Source organism: Carassius carassius, chromosome 2 (assembly GCF_963082965.1).
Source record: "Carassius carassius chromosome 2, fCarCar2.1, whole genome shotgun sequence".
Lineage (NCBI taxonomy): Eukaryota > Metazoa > Chordata > Actinopteri > Cypriniformes > Cyprinidae > Carassius > Carassius carassius.
The window spans coordinates 30397153-30416494 of NC_081756.1; the positions used below are offsets into that span (position 1 = coordinate 30397153).

The window sequence follows — 19342 nt, forward strand, 5'->3', positions numbered from 1 at the left end:
CAGAACACTGAAGATGGGTCATGGATAAGGCAACAAAGGAGTGGCTCAAGAAGAGCATATTAAGGTCATGGAGTGGCCTAGCCAGTCTGCAGACCTCAAATCTATAGAAAAGCTGAAACATTGAGTTGCCAAACAACAGCCAAGAAACCTTAAGGATTTAGAAATTATCTGTAAAGAGGAGTGGACCGAAATCCCTCCTGAGATGTCTGCAAACCAACTACAAAAAACGTTTTACCTCTTTGCTTGCCAACAGGTGTTTCTGCACCAAGTACTAAGTCATGTTTTGCTTGGGGATCAAATACATTTTACACTTGCACTGAAATGCAAATCAGTCTGGCAAAGCTGAATTGTCAGCCATTATTCCAATCTTGTTTGTCTGATATCAGTGTATGTGTGTGTGTGTGTGTGTGTAGTAATGGCTGACATTTCAGCTTTGCTATCATAAGAATAAATTAAATTTTAAACCATATTAAACCATATTTCACACTACAGAGTTAGTATTTCATATTAGTGTTTTACTGCATTTTTATCAAATAAATGCATGTATCTGACTTGAGAGTAAACGTAGTGTCTTTTTAATATTTTCACATTTAACTTCAAATTACTTATAAAATCTACTAATCCATGATTGGTGTAAATGATTGTTTTATGTAATAAATTTGTGATAATCAAGTTGACTTATTCACAGTATTTATTTACACCCTTTCATTTTAAGCATGTATGCTCCCAGGAATTAAAGGAATTTGAATCTTGGGTATTAAAAAATTACATTACACACATTACACACACAGCATTTAAAAAAATACATAAAAGAGCCTTACAACTATAAAAAAAACATGACAATGAGCTTGAGTGTGTGCATGCTTTTGTTAATTACTCTCAATTGTATCAAAGGCCAGTCTACACACAGTGTTAATTTAGGCATGTTGTGTGTCCAGCAGATGTAACTTGTACCTCCTGTCTGCTCAGCAAGTATATTTCAAGTTTCGCAAATTGGAACACAGACTTAAAATAAATTACTTTATTAACTCACCCTTTTGGTACTGCAAATGCTTTTATATTTTTACAGATAGACTTCATGCCATGATTCAAACAGCTGAATGAAATAATGAATTAAACTCCTCAGAGATTCTTAAACTGTTCCTATCTTGATGGATTCCAATGGTCTCATTGAATTTTCTCCCATCCCATTTCTCTGTAGGTGTCTCCAGACTAACTCCCGATGGGATGCAAGTGTTGAGCTGGAGATAACAGTGAACTTTGCTAGGTGTGGAGCAGAGCTGCTGTAATCTGGGATGAGAAGCCCCTTTCAGAGTGAAGCCCCTGAGAATGGAGCACCACTCTCCTACATTGACACAGTCACCAATCCTGTCCCAGACATGAAGCACTGGCGACTGAGAGCAAGACCGTGTCTTCTTGGGCTGACATGACATTTTAGGCAGAGTGCAGATGAAGTGGGATTAAGAAAGGAAGAGCAACAGGAATAAAAATGAGAGATGGAAAAGTTACAAGTCTGAGGATGGTACTGATATGCAAGGACTGAAATGAGTTTGAAGTTATAAGGTTGTGTTTGTAAGACAGACAGAAAGAGGATGTGTCTATTGGAAATTTCTAAAGGGCATGACGCACCGAGCCTATCATCTGTTGTCTGAGAATGTCTGTCAGCTCAGTTTTTGAGGCGTTCCACTCTGTTGGACCCTTTAGATGACTTTTGTACCAACTGAGCAAATTAAATTAGTGTTGAGTAGTCGGTGAGCTGATTGGCTGTTCAGCTTAACAAACCTCTGCACAAAAAGAAAAGCAAAAGTGATGAAAAAGTGAAGAATTACTAAAATTACTTATTTTAGGTTATCATAACTAAGCATTCCAATAGACCTAAGTAAGTTTAGACACTATATTGAATTTAACACAGATGAAAACGAGGCTGTGAAGGATAAACTTAGTCTTAGTACTGTATAAAGGTCCTAGATCATGTAATTTTCACAACTTGGAGCTTTCAAAACTGAATAATTAGTATTTTAAAACATCTGTACATCATACAATCTGTTTAACGCACTGTACTTCTAACCCTCACAGCCTTGTTTTCATTCCTCTCAAAACATAAAATATGGACCTCCCCTAAGGTCTATACTCGTTTTTACTTTTATTACAACATGGGAATCCCAAATAAACAAAGTGATCAACACGATCCATTTTCAAAATGGTAAGCAAGCGCTGTTTATTTTACAATTTGTTAATCCGCAGACCTACGTAGTTTCGCTTTCTTTTTTTAATAAACAAATATAGACTACTTCCACCTGCAGATATTCTCTCACATAGGCAGAAACTGTATGTGCTAGTTGGCTGTTGGCTGAAATCTTTTCAGTGCAGATTTTTTGACCTGTCGGTTTGGTGTTTCACAGGCTTACTACACAGATGAAAACCAGGGAGAGTAAAAGCAGGGTAAGAGGGCACACTGTTTCCTCTGGACTGCTGGCCAGCACTTTCCATATTACATATGTGAATGTCATACTCAGAGAACACAATCTGTATATGTAATTAGGCTGCAACATGTTTTTGCTCTCAGAAATGATCCCTCTGTAGTCACAGGGGGTCGCCTATGCTCTCTGCTCCTCATCCCTAATTCATGCTGGTCTCCCTACGACATCACTGCACATTAATCCCTGTGTCAGGGGGAGGGAAGATGAAGGGAGGCTGACCTCCTCCTCTCAGACCCCCCTGCCCCCAAATGCATTTCCCCTTTTAAGCATGAAAAATGGCCTCTCTTTGCCGGTCCTGAGGGACGAGCAGGAGGGCTGGTGGCATAAGGACCTTGACAACCCCACCTAGTGGCCCTCCCATCAGTGGCTCAGCAAATGAGCTGAAATAGTGTAAGTTGAAAGGGATATTTGAGAGCTGCTGTGGCATGATGAGTCTGAGAGGGTTCACTGTGAACCAGGTTTCTGTAAATTGACCGTAATGGGTGCATCACACTCTGGGTGTAACTGTATCTCTGTGCTCACTTTCATCTGCCAAACGCTCCTCCTGAGTGTGTGTGTGTGTGTGTGTGTGTGTGTGTGTGTGTGTGTGTGTGTGTGTGTGTGTGTGTGTGTGTGTGCAAAAGCTCACAAACACATTCACAAACAACTCCATTCGACAGAATTGGTTCAAGTCATTTTCCAAACATTTTGTTTGAATACAATTTGTATAATGTACAAGGTACAAATTTCTAGTAATTGTGCAGTTAATTCACATATTGTATTTTCAGAAAGTTAAGATCAATTAAGATTTTGTTTACATTTAGCTTGTAAATATATTTTTGCTATTTTATAAAAACGTTTTCACCAGTAAATCAATAACAGTTACAATTTTAATAATATTTTAAGTGTAATTTTTGAGACTTGCTGTATTTTGAATCCAATTTTTCTTTGAAAGGGGGCTTAAAGTTAATCATACTGATTTCAAAGTTAAGAATTCATTAGGTTGAATATACACTGAACCAAACAATCTCATAATATTTTAGTTGATAATTCAATGTTTAATTTTTATCAAAACATCCCTTGTTTTGGCTGTGACTGCACATTTTCAGTAGTGACAGTCATGTTTTGGTAGTGACCACATCGCATTACAGAATTTTATCTCGCATACCAAAACACTTCTATAAGATACTAAAATACTAAACTGTACAAAAAGTATTACTTATTTCAAATTCATAAAAGTTAAACACACATTTTCAGACTTTTGAGCACATTTACCTCAAAATGATAGGGCCTATCTACTCAACATGTAGCTATGAGAGAGGGGGTCCCAGGAATAATTTGTGATCATAAAGATAGGGGCATAGTTCATTTCAGTCTCAGCCAATGGACTAAAATACTGTTTTAGTAGAGACTTGAAAATGAGGGACACATTTTTTTATTATTACATTAAGTTTCATATATATAATTGCATTCACTTTACAAATCACTAAAGACATTTTTAAAAACAACGGAATAAAATGCAAAAAATATTACAATATTATTTTCATAAGTAGAATTTTAAGGGGTTATGGTTTGGGACCCTGAAAGTACCTGATAAATTATGATTTTACATATATTAAGCTTGAGATATTTTAAGATACATATATTAAGATATTTTAAACATTATTCTGGGTTTCAGAGGTAATAAAATGATCTTAGTAAAAATCTAAGATTTGAATAATTAAATGCTTTTGTTGTGGGACAGTAGTAATTCTGTAAAATGGCATATATATGCATGAGAATGAGATAAAAAATAAAACATATTTAATTTAAAAAGATCAAGATCATATATGTATCATTTAATATTAATACACATATATTTTCAATTATTAAATATATGTTATGCATCTATATATTTTAAGATTCTCTAAAGGAAACCGAAGAAACTGCTTTCGATAAAAGTGCATTTTAGATGAATAATTTCTATGATGTATTACCATAAAATCCTTGACAAAACTAAGAAATTAATAAAGTATGCCATCTATTCACAAAAGGCCCTGTGCATCATCTACAGCCACAAGTCTGTTCAATCATGGGCAAATGACCTCATGAGGCTACATATCATCCGATAAGTGTCCTTAATCAGATAAATTAGATTTGTCATTCTAATTTGTCTATTGATTCGACATGCTCACCCCCCAAATCTTTGTCTAACCTTGAAAGGAGACTGTATCCACCAATAAGACCCATGTGACCTGAAGTCTTCAAGCACGTATCCGTGCCCATTTCCATCAATGGAAATAAATTGAGGAAGAGGTCGGAGGTGGTCAAGAGAAAATGAATCCGGGCTGTAATAAGAAAAAGTGTGTTGAGGAGGATGAATTCATGCTAGAGGTGAAGAAAGACGGTTGCTTTTTAATAGAGATGTCATGTGTGTTTGCTTTATAATGTATACAGCTATGCCTTGAGCGCTTTGACTGTGTGAATCACCCAAGGAAATTGTATGTTCGCTCAAGTTATTCACAAATTTAATTGGAATAATCAATATGACAAAAAAAGGCATTTCATGTCAATATTAACTTTTTTTCTTTTTTTATTAAAGTCAGAATAAATTCTTGCAGCTGAAATGCCCATTGGAAATGATTATAGCAGCAATGTTCAGCTCACCTCAAATCAAAGCCAAACAAATACTACTTGACCTTGGACTTGTTGCAAAGGTCTTGAGTTGGTTTCCAGCCAACCAACAAATTCAGAATACATTCTTAAACAACTCAGAAGTACTAATACTCACACAGACACACCGACATGGTCTGCTGCACTCAGGGATGTGTGTGGGAGGACCCTGTGTGTGTGTACACCAAGCAACTGCATTGTAGTATAAGTGTCATGAGTGTTTTTAATAAGAAGAGCAGAGGCGTAAAACTGTCAGGCAGCAGGCCAATGATAAGGTTTAATAGGTCACGGTGAAGAACAGCAGTAAGTAATAAGGTCTGATAGAGTGAAGGCGAGGAAGATTGGAGAGAAAGAGTCTAATGCATGGAGACTCGTACTGTGGCTCCACTTGTTCCACTGTTCTCCGCACTGCCATTCATCATTACTCATCGCATGCTTTCTTCCTTCGTTCCACCTTTTCCGTTCATACACCTTATTCGTCTCTCACCCAGACATGAACTTCTTTCTCCATTTAATTCATGTCTTAGCTGCGCCACTTACTGTTACTCCTCAGCAGTTCCTTCAAATCTGCACTTCTTTTATCTACTTAATCACTCTCTTCCCCTGCTCTTCCTCTCTCTTTCTCTACTAGACTGTTTAATAAACATATTGAAATAAAAAATAAAATACATCTTTTCTTTTTGATTGAAAAATGAAACAGCTGGAGTCACTGTGCAGCATAACCTACTGTACAAGTAAATGTCATGTCTGTACTGCATTTGCAGTTGTATTGCCACATTAAGCGTTTCCAATTATTTATTTACTCAAAATTCTTGACATTCCAAACCCATAAGATATCCGTTCGCATTCTAAGCACAAATTAAGACATAAATATCTCCCTCTCATAATTTGTGTCCAACCACTGAAAGTCCATGCAACCATTTTTGTTCTGAAAATAAACGTAAGTCTTAAAAGTTTAAAATGATATGAGGGTGTTACACATGTTGTGGCATGATTGATTGTGGGCTGATTGTGTAATAATAATTAATAAAGGTTCATTTTTAGCATTGATTGTTCCATGATGAATCTTTAACATCAATGAAACCTTTCCATTGAACAAAAGGTTCTTTACAGAAGAAAACTGTTTTTCAGATTACTAACTTACTGGAGCCTTTTCTTAAAACAGGCACTTGGAGCTCAGGAGTCCCATTTTACTTGTACCACATATACCAAACCATTCCTTTTAATAATAATAATAATAATAATAATAATAATAATAATAATATATATATGAGGTACGGTTTAATAGGCCGATAAAATAGGCGATTCAGACAGCAATCAGCCTTCAAAAAAAAACATAATTCTCTATACCCAAATCCTACACTGATAGCTAGTTATTCACATAGAAGACAGCATTCAGTCTCAAGAAAAATAAAAAAAATAAAAACTTTCATCTTTCCTCTCAGTACATACATTACGCAGCGACAGGTCAGAGAGGTCACTGCTGAATGCTCAGTACCTATAACCATAAAACACCATGATGTCCAATGACTGGAAAAAAACATCCCACACGTGTTGGAATAGTCTTCGCATTAGCTAAAAGTCTTGTCTGTCAATATTTTACCACAAATGCACTGGCTGGCTGTGTACACAGGGAATGATAAATCTATGTGTCTCAATACTTCACAAAATCCGAAGGCACTGTTTAAATATTATGAATAAAACTATAATGGTATATTGAAAAATAAACTTTAGAAGTGGGCTCATTTATTGTTAAGAGTCTAATGCATACAAAAATCAAAAAAAAAAATGTGCTGAGATTGCATAATTTTGTGAATAATGACGATGAAGGGTAGAATGTTCAGAAGAATTAAAAAAAAAAAAACATATGCATAATATATATCAGTATTGATATATTGATAATATATATTATTGATATAATATATATCAGGATTTAATGATTCTGAGAACAAAAGTGCTATTGAATGTTGTTTAATAGACGCTTGACTTCAACAGTGTACCCAAGTGTGACGGATTGGATTCATCTCACAATCATCACTGATGTATAAAGTCTCGTTTTGATTCTGCATGTTTACGCTTACACTTCCGACACAAAATGTTTATCATTGTTGCTGAAACATGACTATCATGAAACAGAGATCTGAAACTGACATTAAACCCATAGACCTTTCAAAACATAGTTTTTTCAACATTCCTAACATTTGTGAGCAGTTGTCCATATAGTTAATGTAAACAACATGATGGCGGGCACAAGGGCACAGATTTAACTTGTCAACAGGTTAAAATATTCTGCACACAAATAATCTTTCTTTTTTCAATTCACTGAAAGATTCTCTGGGAAACCCAGAATGGTTCTTCTGTTAAAATGCTATGAAAACCCACTTTATTTTATCACTGGGTCTATTTTAAACACTGTAATTGCTGATTGCTTGAGGCTTTCTACACTATACGCATCAAAGCGACAGTTACAAAGCAATCGGTGCGTAGCAACCATTTTTTCCCCATACGCCAATAGTAGTGCAAGAGTTTGCAATGCGTCATAAATAGAATGGGGCAACTCGTCTCGTTGTGTTACATTCAGTGACAGAATGACTGATCATAACTGTTTCTGTTGGCTTTTGTCAGGTCGCATTGCACCGCTATCAGCCGCTCAGCTGTAGACATGGTGTAAGAGTGTGTGTCATCATTCATCTAGTCTAGTCAATGGGATCAGGGACCGGTTATGACAGATATTCAGAGATCCCTTGCTGAGCAGCAGTTCTGTCACGGTTGAAAAGAGGCATAGAATATCACTCTCACCCTAATACTGACCCTAAACTGAAGCTCAGGCAGATCTCCACCACTTCAGCACTCTTTGTTTCTAAAGGGCCACCTTGAAAACCTATCAACAGTTGCACCTTTCACTCAATCTTCATCTTTCACTCCCTGTCACTCTCTTTTTTTCACCTCAGATCCGCCGTCTGCCATCCATACCTCTCTAGTTCGCTCCATATGTTCTCCATCTCACCCTACACTGATTACACTCACATACAGCCTTATCTGCTACTTATCCACATTTGCCAACACATCAGTGAACCCATCAAGAGCACAAGCTCTCTTATCTGAATTCTGAGTTCATTAAAGCTCTAAATGTCTATACCCCATTGTATCATTCTCTCAGATGAATGACAAATAAGCCTTTACTGATATAATGAGTGCCTTTGTTAACCCTTAATGAGCTAATATGGCTGCACACACAAGCCACTGGTGCAGCGATACTCCGGAATTTTATGACACACATACGAAAAGAAATAGAAATAATGTGTTTTTTTCTTTTTTCTTCTTCTACTCGGTTTAAGTTGTTAGATGATAACAGATCTCCCCTGAGTAAGAAAATGTAACAGTAATAAAACTTTTTTTATTAGAAACACTAAATCCTGCCAGAGACACGGAAGAGTATCTTCATCCCTTTCTGTCTAAAATAAACATATTATCACCCCTTTTTTCATTCCCCTCTCTCTATGTGTAGCACTACTGGGATATGAGAGAAGTTGTGCCAGAGGTTAAGCTTGTGATATGAAAGAATGATGTAGAAACCAAAGCAATGTTCTGCCTTAATGCTGTTGCTCATTTGCAATACCCTTCCCTCGCATTTCAACCTGTGGTGAGGGTGTGTGTAGGTTACCTATGGCCATGAAGTCCTCCGGCTCCCACTGCTGAAGCTGGGAGAGGGGTCCGCTGTAGAGCAGCAAGCCATCTGCCACCTCTGTGATGAACTCCAGCGAGAGGTGGCTCTCAAAGCATGGCCTTATAGGGGGAAACCAAGCATAGCCGTTGCCATGGAAACTGTGTTTTGTCTGCTGGCACTCGGGTCCCTCAAACTGAGCCGGGCACTGGCATCTATGGTATACACATAGGAAATCAAAAGCTCTTATTAAAAACAGTATGAGTTTCAGGTTTTATACACATGCTACTGGACTGACCTGGACCCCCCCCCCCCAAAAAAAATAGCTTGCACACTTGCCTATACCAGGAACATTTTATTTGAAATGTAGGTTATTTGATTATGAACTTAGGCAAGGCAAGTGTATTTATAATGTAACAAATTTTAGACATAGTGGTGATTCAAAGAGCTTTTACATAGAGAAGATAATGATTGATTAATTGATTGATAAATAAATAAATAAATGAATAGGTCAAATTAAGCCAATCAAAGCAATGCTAAATCAAGGAGACACTGTTTTTTTGCCTTAAGGGCAAACACTATTATATGTACTTCTAATACCTATACTGTGGTTGCCATAGATATATGATCCATATGGTAAGGGAAGTAAAATTTCCGACACATGCTCTAAGTGGTTTACCAATCTCAACAGCTGACCAGAGTTTGGGCTAAAACAGAGATTTTAAAAGCAGGGTGCTGCAGCAATATTAAGTATGAAAAAGTAATGTGTTTTTGAACTTTAAATCATGCAAATGTATTCTAGCAAACTACATAAATAGAATTGTGAACTTGTAAATGAGCATAATATGGACACATTGAGACTCTATTTGGAAGATTTTCTCATTTAGGGAACCTCCCAAAACAAAATCCTCTACAAAACTGGAAAAACACTAGACCATACAATACAAGTCTGATGTTGTGCATCTCTTTGCTATCACAAATTTCCATATGAAAGATACACTTCATATGCATTGGCATGACTCAAACAGTAATCAACGTCCTCTTATTCTGCTTTCTGATGAATCAGCCCCACCTGTTGCGCATGCTCTTGATTCAGCTCACAAACAGCATCATCTGCTTAGAAACATCTACAACAAAATGCTTGCTTTTGGTTTGCCACCCAAGCACTGCTGTGCCCTCAGATCCCCTGCGTCAGTGCCTCTTTGGCAAATCATAGTTTTTAAAAAATGCATGGGTCTATTGCTGTCCTTCCTCCGTGTGTCTCCTTTCTCTGTCTCTTTCTGTCTCTTTCTATCTCCTCGATGTCTCCCTCATAGCTGCAGTTCTAATTGCCAGATTGAAAGGAAAATTACATGGGATGACAATGTCTGTGCACTGAGACAAAGAAAAATAGTTAGGCAGGTCAATGCACCCAATAAAGCAATCAAACGCATCATGAGTGCTCTAATTGCATTGTGCGCTAATCAAAACTATTCCCATATTTACTAAAACAACATGCCATAGCAGAAGACAGGCGAGGATATGTTTATAGGACTGACCATCAAACTACATCAATCTCTGATTATCATCGTCATATCTCGTCTAGCAATTCCAACAGCAAACAATTTGTCTATCCACATTGAACATGAAACTGCTGCAAGATAGGACACAATTATAATTTATCAGATATTTGATTTTTAACACACATATAAGAGGATTTCTGATCAGTTATATTTCACAGTGGGTGGGGCTGCGGAGTGAATCCCCTAAACTTCAGTTTTGTGTGTATGGAAGAGAACGTTTTGGTTACGTATATAACCCTCGTTCTCCGAAGGAGGGATCGGAGACAAATACTTTGAATACACCCGCCATCCTTGACGCTGTTGTCTGATTTCTGCCTGTCTGACCTTTCACTAATAAATACTGCAAATGGATCCGAACGTCTCTGACTCTGCATTACAATCACAGCTATATGCTTCTAGAAAGCGTTGGCTTAGTATAAAAATATTATCGTCTATAGCCAAGAAAATAATATTTTATTCAGTAGTTTATAGCCATGCTCACTGAACATTTGTTGGTCAGATGTCTAAGAATCCCCCAAACCAGTTACTTGATCCAAGTATTTTCACTGAACATAATTAATTATGCTTATTTCCTTTTTGCGCTGATTTGCTAAATCTTTATATACAAGTTTAAATTAGCACCCAACTACTAAATGCACCTTTAACTAAATGAACATTTGTATTCAGTACAAAGCTATTTTTACTTGCACACAAACACCAAAAATAAAATTAAAAATAACTTCGTGTTTTTTTTTTTTTTTTTTTTTTTTTTTTTTAGATCCTTTCTCATAAGATGCTAAAGTTTACAGGAATCTGTCTAAAATATTTTCAGGTGGTGTGTCAGACAGTCATTCTCAACTCATCCATCAAGCGTGTTGAGATGGATACACGTGCGGGATGGAAGCATAATGCACACCACAGAGAAAACTTTCCACGATAATGGCACAGAAATTATATTCCTAATGTAGGCCCATTGATTACTGTCAGCCTTACAGCAAGCTGGATTAGGACAAATTTCTAGACTGGTGCGACTAATGCTTTCCCAAGACACAAATCTAGCAAGACAGAGGAGCCAATCTAGTTGCAATAAGACAACATTTTAACTGCCCGAATCGATACAATAAAGTAACTCCATCTGGGGTACAATACTCTTTTAAGCTAAAGTTTCATAAAGACTCACTAGAAACTATGTCAGGTGACTCCTGTTTAGGCCGAGGACTGAGTAATACATAAGCCCTGAAATCTGCCGTTGGAAAGAGTTGGTCGGCAGGGTTTAAGGGATGGATGATGGGGTGCTTGGAGAGGGTGATTTAAAGTGGAGATCAAATTATGTAGCAGAATCAATGAAAGACAGTCCCACTGAAGCATAAGAGAATATTGAAGTTGGTCTGATGAGGGACTGAGGAAAGGAGTGGAAAAATGAAAGAGCAAAATGTTTGCTGATCACGCATTTTGAGGCATTTCTTACAAAGCAGTTGTTTGTGAATAAAAAAAAGCAAGAATGGCAATTTCATTCCCCCCAAAACAACATCCTTTGATAAATGGCAGCAGGGACATGTATATTTCTAAAGCAGAAAAGAACTGGCCTCGGTCTCATTCAATTCACTGGGGTCATTTTGAGCAATATCTAAAATATTAAGAGTGTCTTCTGAGTGAGTACTCAAGTCAGTGATAAAGAGAACACGAGAGACAGTGAAGCACTTTAAAATAGAAGCACTTCTTTCATCATTGGAAAAAAGAGAGAGAGACTCAGCTCTGTTCTGCTTGATGAACTAAATCAGACCGATTTATCTCCTCGAGTGAATCCTGGTCTTAATATCAGCCATGATGGCTGAACACAATCCTCTTACCCTCCGGTCCATTTCACCCCTTACCATTCACCCATTTCCTTCCAGCATAAACAGAGGGTTAGCTTGTGAGAAACCTACAACAATCTCCACCCTGCCCTCCATTTACAAATCCATCATTAATCATGCTTCCTGACTATATATGTTGCTCCTCTTGAGATCCAGCCCTCGGCAGAGTGATGAACACTGTGCTGGAACATACTGCAAACATGAATCTGCATATCAGAAATGGTATTTTAATAAAGCATATAGTCTATGCTACTGCTGAACACTACACTGAAAAATCATTATTCCAGTATTAACCAGTATTTCTTATTTCCCAGTAAACACATTTGGTCAAACTTTATTTTAAGGTCCAATTCTCGCTATAAACAGATCATTAACTAAGACTTTTGCCTCAATAAAATCCTAATTTACTGCTTATTAATAGTTAGTAAGGTAGTTGTGAAGTTGGGTATTGGGTAGGATTAGGGATGTAGAATACAGTCATGCAGAATATGTGCTTTATAACTAATAATCAGCCAATATGTTAATAATAGGCATGCTAAAAGCAACTAGGTAATTGTGAGAATCGGTCCCTACACTAAAGTGTTATCACATATTTAAACAAACAATATATATTACAAGATAAATATTAATTATGTTTCTATAAATGGTAACACTTTTATAGGGTGTATAGGGTATACACTTTAGTATACACAAAAAGTCAGACTTCAAGTAAAACCATAAAACACATTTTTAAAACTGTGATTTCACAAACACAGCAAATGAAACAAAATTCAGTTCTTCCCCTAACTGGGGAGTTGTCATTATTTGTTGAATGGTGACAATTATCTGAAAGGATGCTTCTTAATTAGACTTAAATTATAATTTGACTGCAGTTCTACATTTTATCATCTATACATAATAAAGCTCAACATCCTACTTATGTTAAATACAGTATTTCGCAGCATCCATTTTCCCTAGGAAATCCGTCTATAATTTCCAAAATATGTTGGAAATAGAATATTTATTCATTCATTCATTTAGATTTTTTTAATTTTTTCATGACTATTCTAACGGGTTTAAATTTTTGAGTAAATGTGCTTGAATTTGACCCCCATTCCTGCTGATGTACATTTACAAAAGATTTTTCCTGATTTGATCTATTATCAGTTTAATTCTAATGAAGCACAGATATGGTACATGGACTGAATAAAAGTGACTTATAGAAAAAAGGACCTTGAGAGATAAACACTCCAGACTGGTTGGATGTTTGATGCATGTGAATTTGTATAGAAAAACAGTGATATATAAAGCACTCTCCTGCATGATTATCTAAGTCTCTCTCGGCACAGAAATAACCAAGCTGTGTGAGTGAGGGACCCACAAGCAATTTCATTCTGCCAAAGTGAGATTTCTGTATAGACCATGTCATATCAATGCATACAAATCCATATTTTTCATACAAATGTCTATGTTTAATAAATCTTTCCATGTGAAAGCATACAGTTCAAATAAACATTTTACATATAAAAACTCATATTCTGACACTGAAAAAACTGAAAGGTTTTGAACACATTTACGCATGAAGGCTGAAAACGACCGGAAGGTTGATGTAACACAGTGGCAACATTAAGTTTGTTGCCTGTGGGGGTTTTTAGGATTAGAGGACGGCTTGAGGCATGGAGCGCTCTGGCCCACAACGCCAGCTCAGAAAATTACATGCTCACTAGGTCTGACCGCTTGCAAATCCTAAGCTTTACTTTTTCCTTTTAATTAAACCACTGAGAGCTAAATTAATTTCTCCATATTTTTTAAGGTAATTAAAATGAGGTAGACATACTGTATGTCAGAATGGGATCCTTAGCCATTGCATGTGTATTTATTGCATGTACAAATCTCACACTGGTATTTTTAAGGTTTTCTACTATGTTGTCACAGAGTCAGTCACCAGAGTTCTGATTTTCCTCACCTGACTGCACTTATCAACCACAATATAAAGCCACCTTCCTTCACCACCTCAGTGTCTGGTCTTCTTGTTACTTCTTGCATCAACTTACCTAACTACTTACCTGATCTGCTCTATGATCCCTTCATCTTCAGTCATCTGCTCATCATTCCTGATTCCCCACAAACCTGCAAGTCAAGGACAGTGTCATCGATCACCTAAGTCTCAGCTAGAGTCACTGAACTATTATCACTTACCTGTGATTATTGCTCATGTCAAGCAATAGAGATTGGGAAAAATGTGTAATAAAACTGCATAGCCCCTTTCACACTGCACGTCGGACCCGGAATATTGCCGGAACATTGCCGGGTCGCCTTCTGTGTGAAAGCAAACACGTCCCAGTATTGATTCCGGCATTGAACCCGGGTCGGGGACCTAGTAACATTGCCGGGTTCAATCCGGGATGAGCGCTGTGTGAACAAAAGCCAGATCTAATGCCGTGTCGAAGTGATGACGCGCTTTATCGCGCCGAAAAAATATGTGGAAACTGTAATGAAGCAGAGATCAGTTAGTTCCTCACTTTACGCGCTGACGCCGATATCGTTTGCTTGCTTCAGTGAAAGTATAACGTGCCTAACGCTTTCGACTCGTACATTACACGTCACGCCCTGATGTCACGTGTCGTTACGGGATCTTTACGGGTTTTGTGTGAAAGCACGCACATATCCCGGGTAATCACTGGCAGTGTGAAAGTGCAAAATCTAGCAACCCGGGAACAATTGCCGGAACACTTTAACCGTGTATTTGCCGGAACGGCAGTGTGAAAGGGGCTCAAGTGTGTCATTCTCCCCTGTAAAATATACAGGTGTGGAAACTGGTTTGTGCATGTTTGTGTTATGGGAGGTGGCAGTGTGGACTCAATGGGTGCTAAGGTAATAGGCCAACACATCAATTATACAATAGGCAAATTAATTTTTTAAATACCCCCTTTAGAAGATATGTTTATTGCTCTGCATTTTGAATTTCCCTGCGGGAAGGAAAAATCCTCCATACCACAAGCAGCAATTATAACACAACTCACATCTGCAACCACATCTCAGATATCATTAGGAGCTTCCACATGGCAGCTGCTCTCTTGATTTGGATCCAAATCAACCCATACATACTAAAACACTGAGCTTTATAAATCACTGCTAAGCATCCAGCAGTGCCCTAGCTAACTGTTACAATCTTATCGCATCGTATTATCAATTGTCATCTCTCTATGTCAGGTATATCTTGCCTTGTATGATAAATGTAAATCTGAACAACAAGGTCCACATGGTTAATGAATGTCTTAAAACAGCTCTGGCCAATATAACAAATAAATAAATAAATAAATAAAATAAAACAACTGGAATCACTTTTAATGTACAAAACACTGGCTTTAAAATAAGCTGTTTTAATGCACATTATTAAACACTGATGGAACTTACCGTATTTTCCGGACTATAAGGCGCACTTTTTTCATAGTTTGGCTGGTCCTGCAACTTATAGTCAGGTGCGACTTATTTATCAAAATTAATTTGACATGAACCAAGAGAAATTAACTAAGACAAATGAACCAATAGAAAACATTACTGTCGCTCCAGAGGGCGCTCTATACTGCTCAGTGCTCCTGTAGTCTACACTGAGCAGCATATAGCGCCCTTTCCCGGCTGTAGACGGTAATGTTTTTTCTTGGTTCTAAATAAATGCGACTTATAGTCCAGTGCGACATATAGTATATGTTTTTTCCTCATCATGACGTATTTTTGGACTGATGCGACTTATACTCAGGTGCGACTTATGGTCCGAAAAATACGGTATATACTACAAATTATATTTTTCTCTAATAAGTGTTTGAAATTCTTCATAGCCTATACAATTTGTTCTTGTTTAAATGATGTGAAGATTTGTTCTCATTATTTCACTACTGATCTCTGCAATACTGGTCACTGTTTTGGGGTTGATATATATTCCTGTTCCAATGGGAAGGCACAATTATCTCAGTCCAGCTATTCTAATCACACTTGCACATGCATTTGACGGACTGAATTAGATATGCAAGATTTAGCATGATTATAAGATCTGGCTCATTATGTTTTAACTGGAAGTGATGTATGACAAATCTTCCCAGCTTTGCATTTAAACATACATATTTTACATAAAGAAACTGCTAATTAGAACTACATGTGTTCCAGTGTAAGGCAGATACACAACTTCCTGCTTGGAAACTAATTTTGAAACAGAGAAAATTTTGTTCAAAATAATGAATATGAGACATGGATCGCCTGCCTCGTTCAATTACTGCCACAGTTGAAAGAAAAAAAAAAAAAAAAAAAAAAGGAAAAACTGGCGTTAGAGCGTTTGTTATTACCTCGCAGCTGCCAAGTTTCTGTGTATTCTAAAGAGAGAGAGAAAAAAAATCTCCTTCAAACAATTATCACAAGCTCCCTGCTCCCCCCAAAACCATCCAATCCCAGTCACTCAGTATTGTTATTCGGGGAAGGAAATCAATATCCATGCCAGGACTGGATAATTGAATAACAGAAAAAGAAAGGCTCTTTCAGCCTCATATTTGTGCAAAAGCACAGAAGTGAAAAGATTAGTCTTACAAAAAGTGGTTTGGATCCATGTGGAAGTTCACTTGATCATATCATAAAAGTGATATGGAAACGAGGCATCTATGCATCAAAGCACATGTGCATTGTGAGTTACAGACAGTTTCATCAGGCAACAATTCTCAACCTAATATAATGTTTAGACACTGTGATTGGTTGTTTCCTCAAATACATTGCATATGCTCAGGAACCAGCTGCAGATTACAGACTGCTAATGGAAATCTGTTGTAAACATCTCACTGTTTGTCACGTTCCCTCTCTCTCCATATGTGAAGTGAAATAAAGCCATTAGAGTAAGCTCTTCAGCCCTCAAAGGAAAACCTGTACTTTCTCACCTGTATCCGCTCTGCGTGTCCACACAGACTCCTCCGTTGTGGCAGGGGGTTCTGGGATAGACAGAGCAGCTCTGGTGGAGGTGTTCACGTGCTGAGCAACTGCAGACAGCTGTGGCTTCCACAGTCACTGACACCAGAGCCATGCTGCCCGAGTCGACCACCGCCGGCTTGTCAGTCACGCTCAGATGGCTGGTGCAGCCCCCTCCTCCCCGACAGTCAGCATCCACACACTCATCTACATGAACCTGGGTCACGTTGACTTGAAGAAAAGACTGGAGCTGGAAGGGAAAGGGAAATGGAAACAGAGAAAGTAAGTCCATCACTTGTGAAGTGCTGCCATAAAGATGAAAGAAAGAAAGAAAACGACAGAACAAACTAAAAGAGAGCAAAGAACATGTGACCAGCTTCATTATTCTGAGTCATTCAGACCCAGAAACAGATTTTGAGTTTCATGCACTGAGTAAAATAATTATGTTTCTAGTCAATTGCTGTTAAGAAATAATGATGTAAGGTCAGCTTGTTCGTGTAATAAGGTCAGGTGTTTCATTAATGTCTTTCCATGGTTGAAACACTGATTGTGTGATTGGGATATTATACATTATGTTGGATATTATACATTTTAGTAAGTATCTTTGAACATACCTTCTGAGGGTCATTTATCTTTATTTTGTGCTATAATTAGTTGTGAAAGATGTCATAACACATTAAAGCATTCACCCAAAATTGAACATTCATCATTTACTCACACTCATGTTGTCCCAATCCCAAAACAGACTTTGGTTAGTCTTCAAAACTAAAATTAATCCTTGAGATGTTTCTGTCCCTCCACTGAAAGTCCAGGTAGCCAAAACTTAAATTGAGCAGTCTTTTGAAGAGACTTTTATTTAAATCTAATAAATGAATTAATTTTATGATGCCTTTATGACCTTTTTTTATCTTTTAAGTTTTATAAACCAAAATCTTGTGGGGTTGGTACAACATGAGTGCAAATAGATGGCCAAATTTTTATTTTTGGGATCAAAATTACATTTATTGTTTCAGTTTTGTAATAAAATAATTTGTCATTTGTATTTGAAGAATTTGAGACTTATCAAAAATATCAAAACCCATTTTTTTCCCCTTATAATTGTATTTCTCAGCGTGAGGCTCATTGTGACTTCCGTGCTAGCTTAGATTGGTTTTTGCTTCTTACATGGTTTGAGCTGGTCTAGTTGATCAGGAAACCTGCAAGGTCTTCTTCATGAAGCTCATTGACCAAGGAAGTCCTGCTGGTTAATCTACTTAGACTGCTAAACTAGTATCACAGCAGCACTTACACTGATATCCAACTATGTCAATCTTTTCAGCTGAGCTTCCCTCAAATTAGCATACAAAACTTGTTTGTATTGCATTCAGGAGTGTTAAGAGATACTAGTGTCACTCTCACTCTGTTTCATTCTTTGACACACCATGCACTCCAGAGCCTCTGCTTTTCCACAAGCACATAGATGGTGTACAGATACCCCGTGTCCACAAAACCTCTTAACTTTCACACCATTTTTTTTTTTAAATACAACATCTGAAGTGGTGCAGTTTGCTCAAGGGACTGAGCAGTCATACAGTGATTGACCTGTCCTCCACTAACTCATGCGGCCAGCACACTTAAAGGGAAATAAAGGAGTGAAGAAACAAGAGAGAGAGAGATTTAAACAGAGAGTAGATAGAGACAGATGGTCAAGGTGATAACTGCTCCAAGATTAGCTGGGACCTATTTGCCGGGACACTATTCTGACTTGGCGGTTGCTCATGGAGAGTTATTTTCTACACAGCCACTGTGTCACAGGGCAGTGGGTGATTGATGATGCTGTTTATGTTGATTTTATGTGTGATCTAAAGGGGCAACTCCCAGGGAGCACAGGGATACAGTGCAATGTGCACAACAGGAGTGGGCTGGCAAAAATCACATTGTGTTATGGTGGGGTGAGAACAGGTTTAATGGGAGCAGTGTTAGGCCTCTGAAACAGTCTTATGTTAAATAAAAATGAACATATAATATTAAATAAAAGGATAAATAAAGTGTACATGGGCAATGTGTGGGAGAACTGAAAGGACACAATAATGAGATGCTCACTGACTTCTCTGAGTGCCCTGAAGACGATAGAAATGGCAAGCATTGTGCAGGTTGGTGCTTAGGGTGTTGCAATATACCAGTTCTGACGGTAACCATGATATTTAACAAATAAAATATAGCTGTGTTGATACTACATATACAATGATATTGTAAATAATACAC

The 19342-nt window shown here is 37.5% G+C and overlaps 1 protein-coding gene across 1 annotated transcript in view; it reads right to left on the reverse strand.

Annotated features, from left to right (window-relative positions):
- Nucleotides 1–19342, reverse strand: part of LOC132108000 (neural-cadherin-like) — a 273951-nt gene that overhangs the window by 50372 nt on the left and 204237 nt on the right. Inside the window, exons 22-23 of the mRNA XM_059514421.1 lie at nucleotides 17071–17348; nucleotides 8776–8990 (exon numbers count right to left, since the gene is read on the reverse strand). Coding sequence (XP_059370404.1) covers nucleotides 8776–8990; nucleotides 17071–17348 — 493 coding nt within the window. The remainder of the gene's footprint in view (nucleotides 1–8775; nucleotides 8991–17070; nucleotides 17349–19342) is intronic.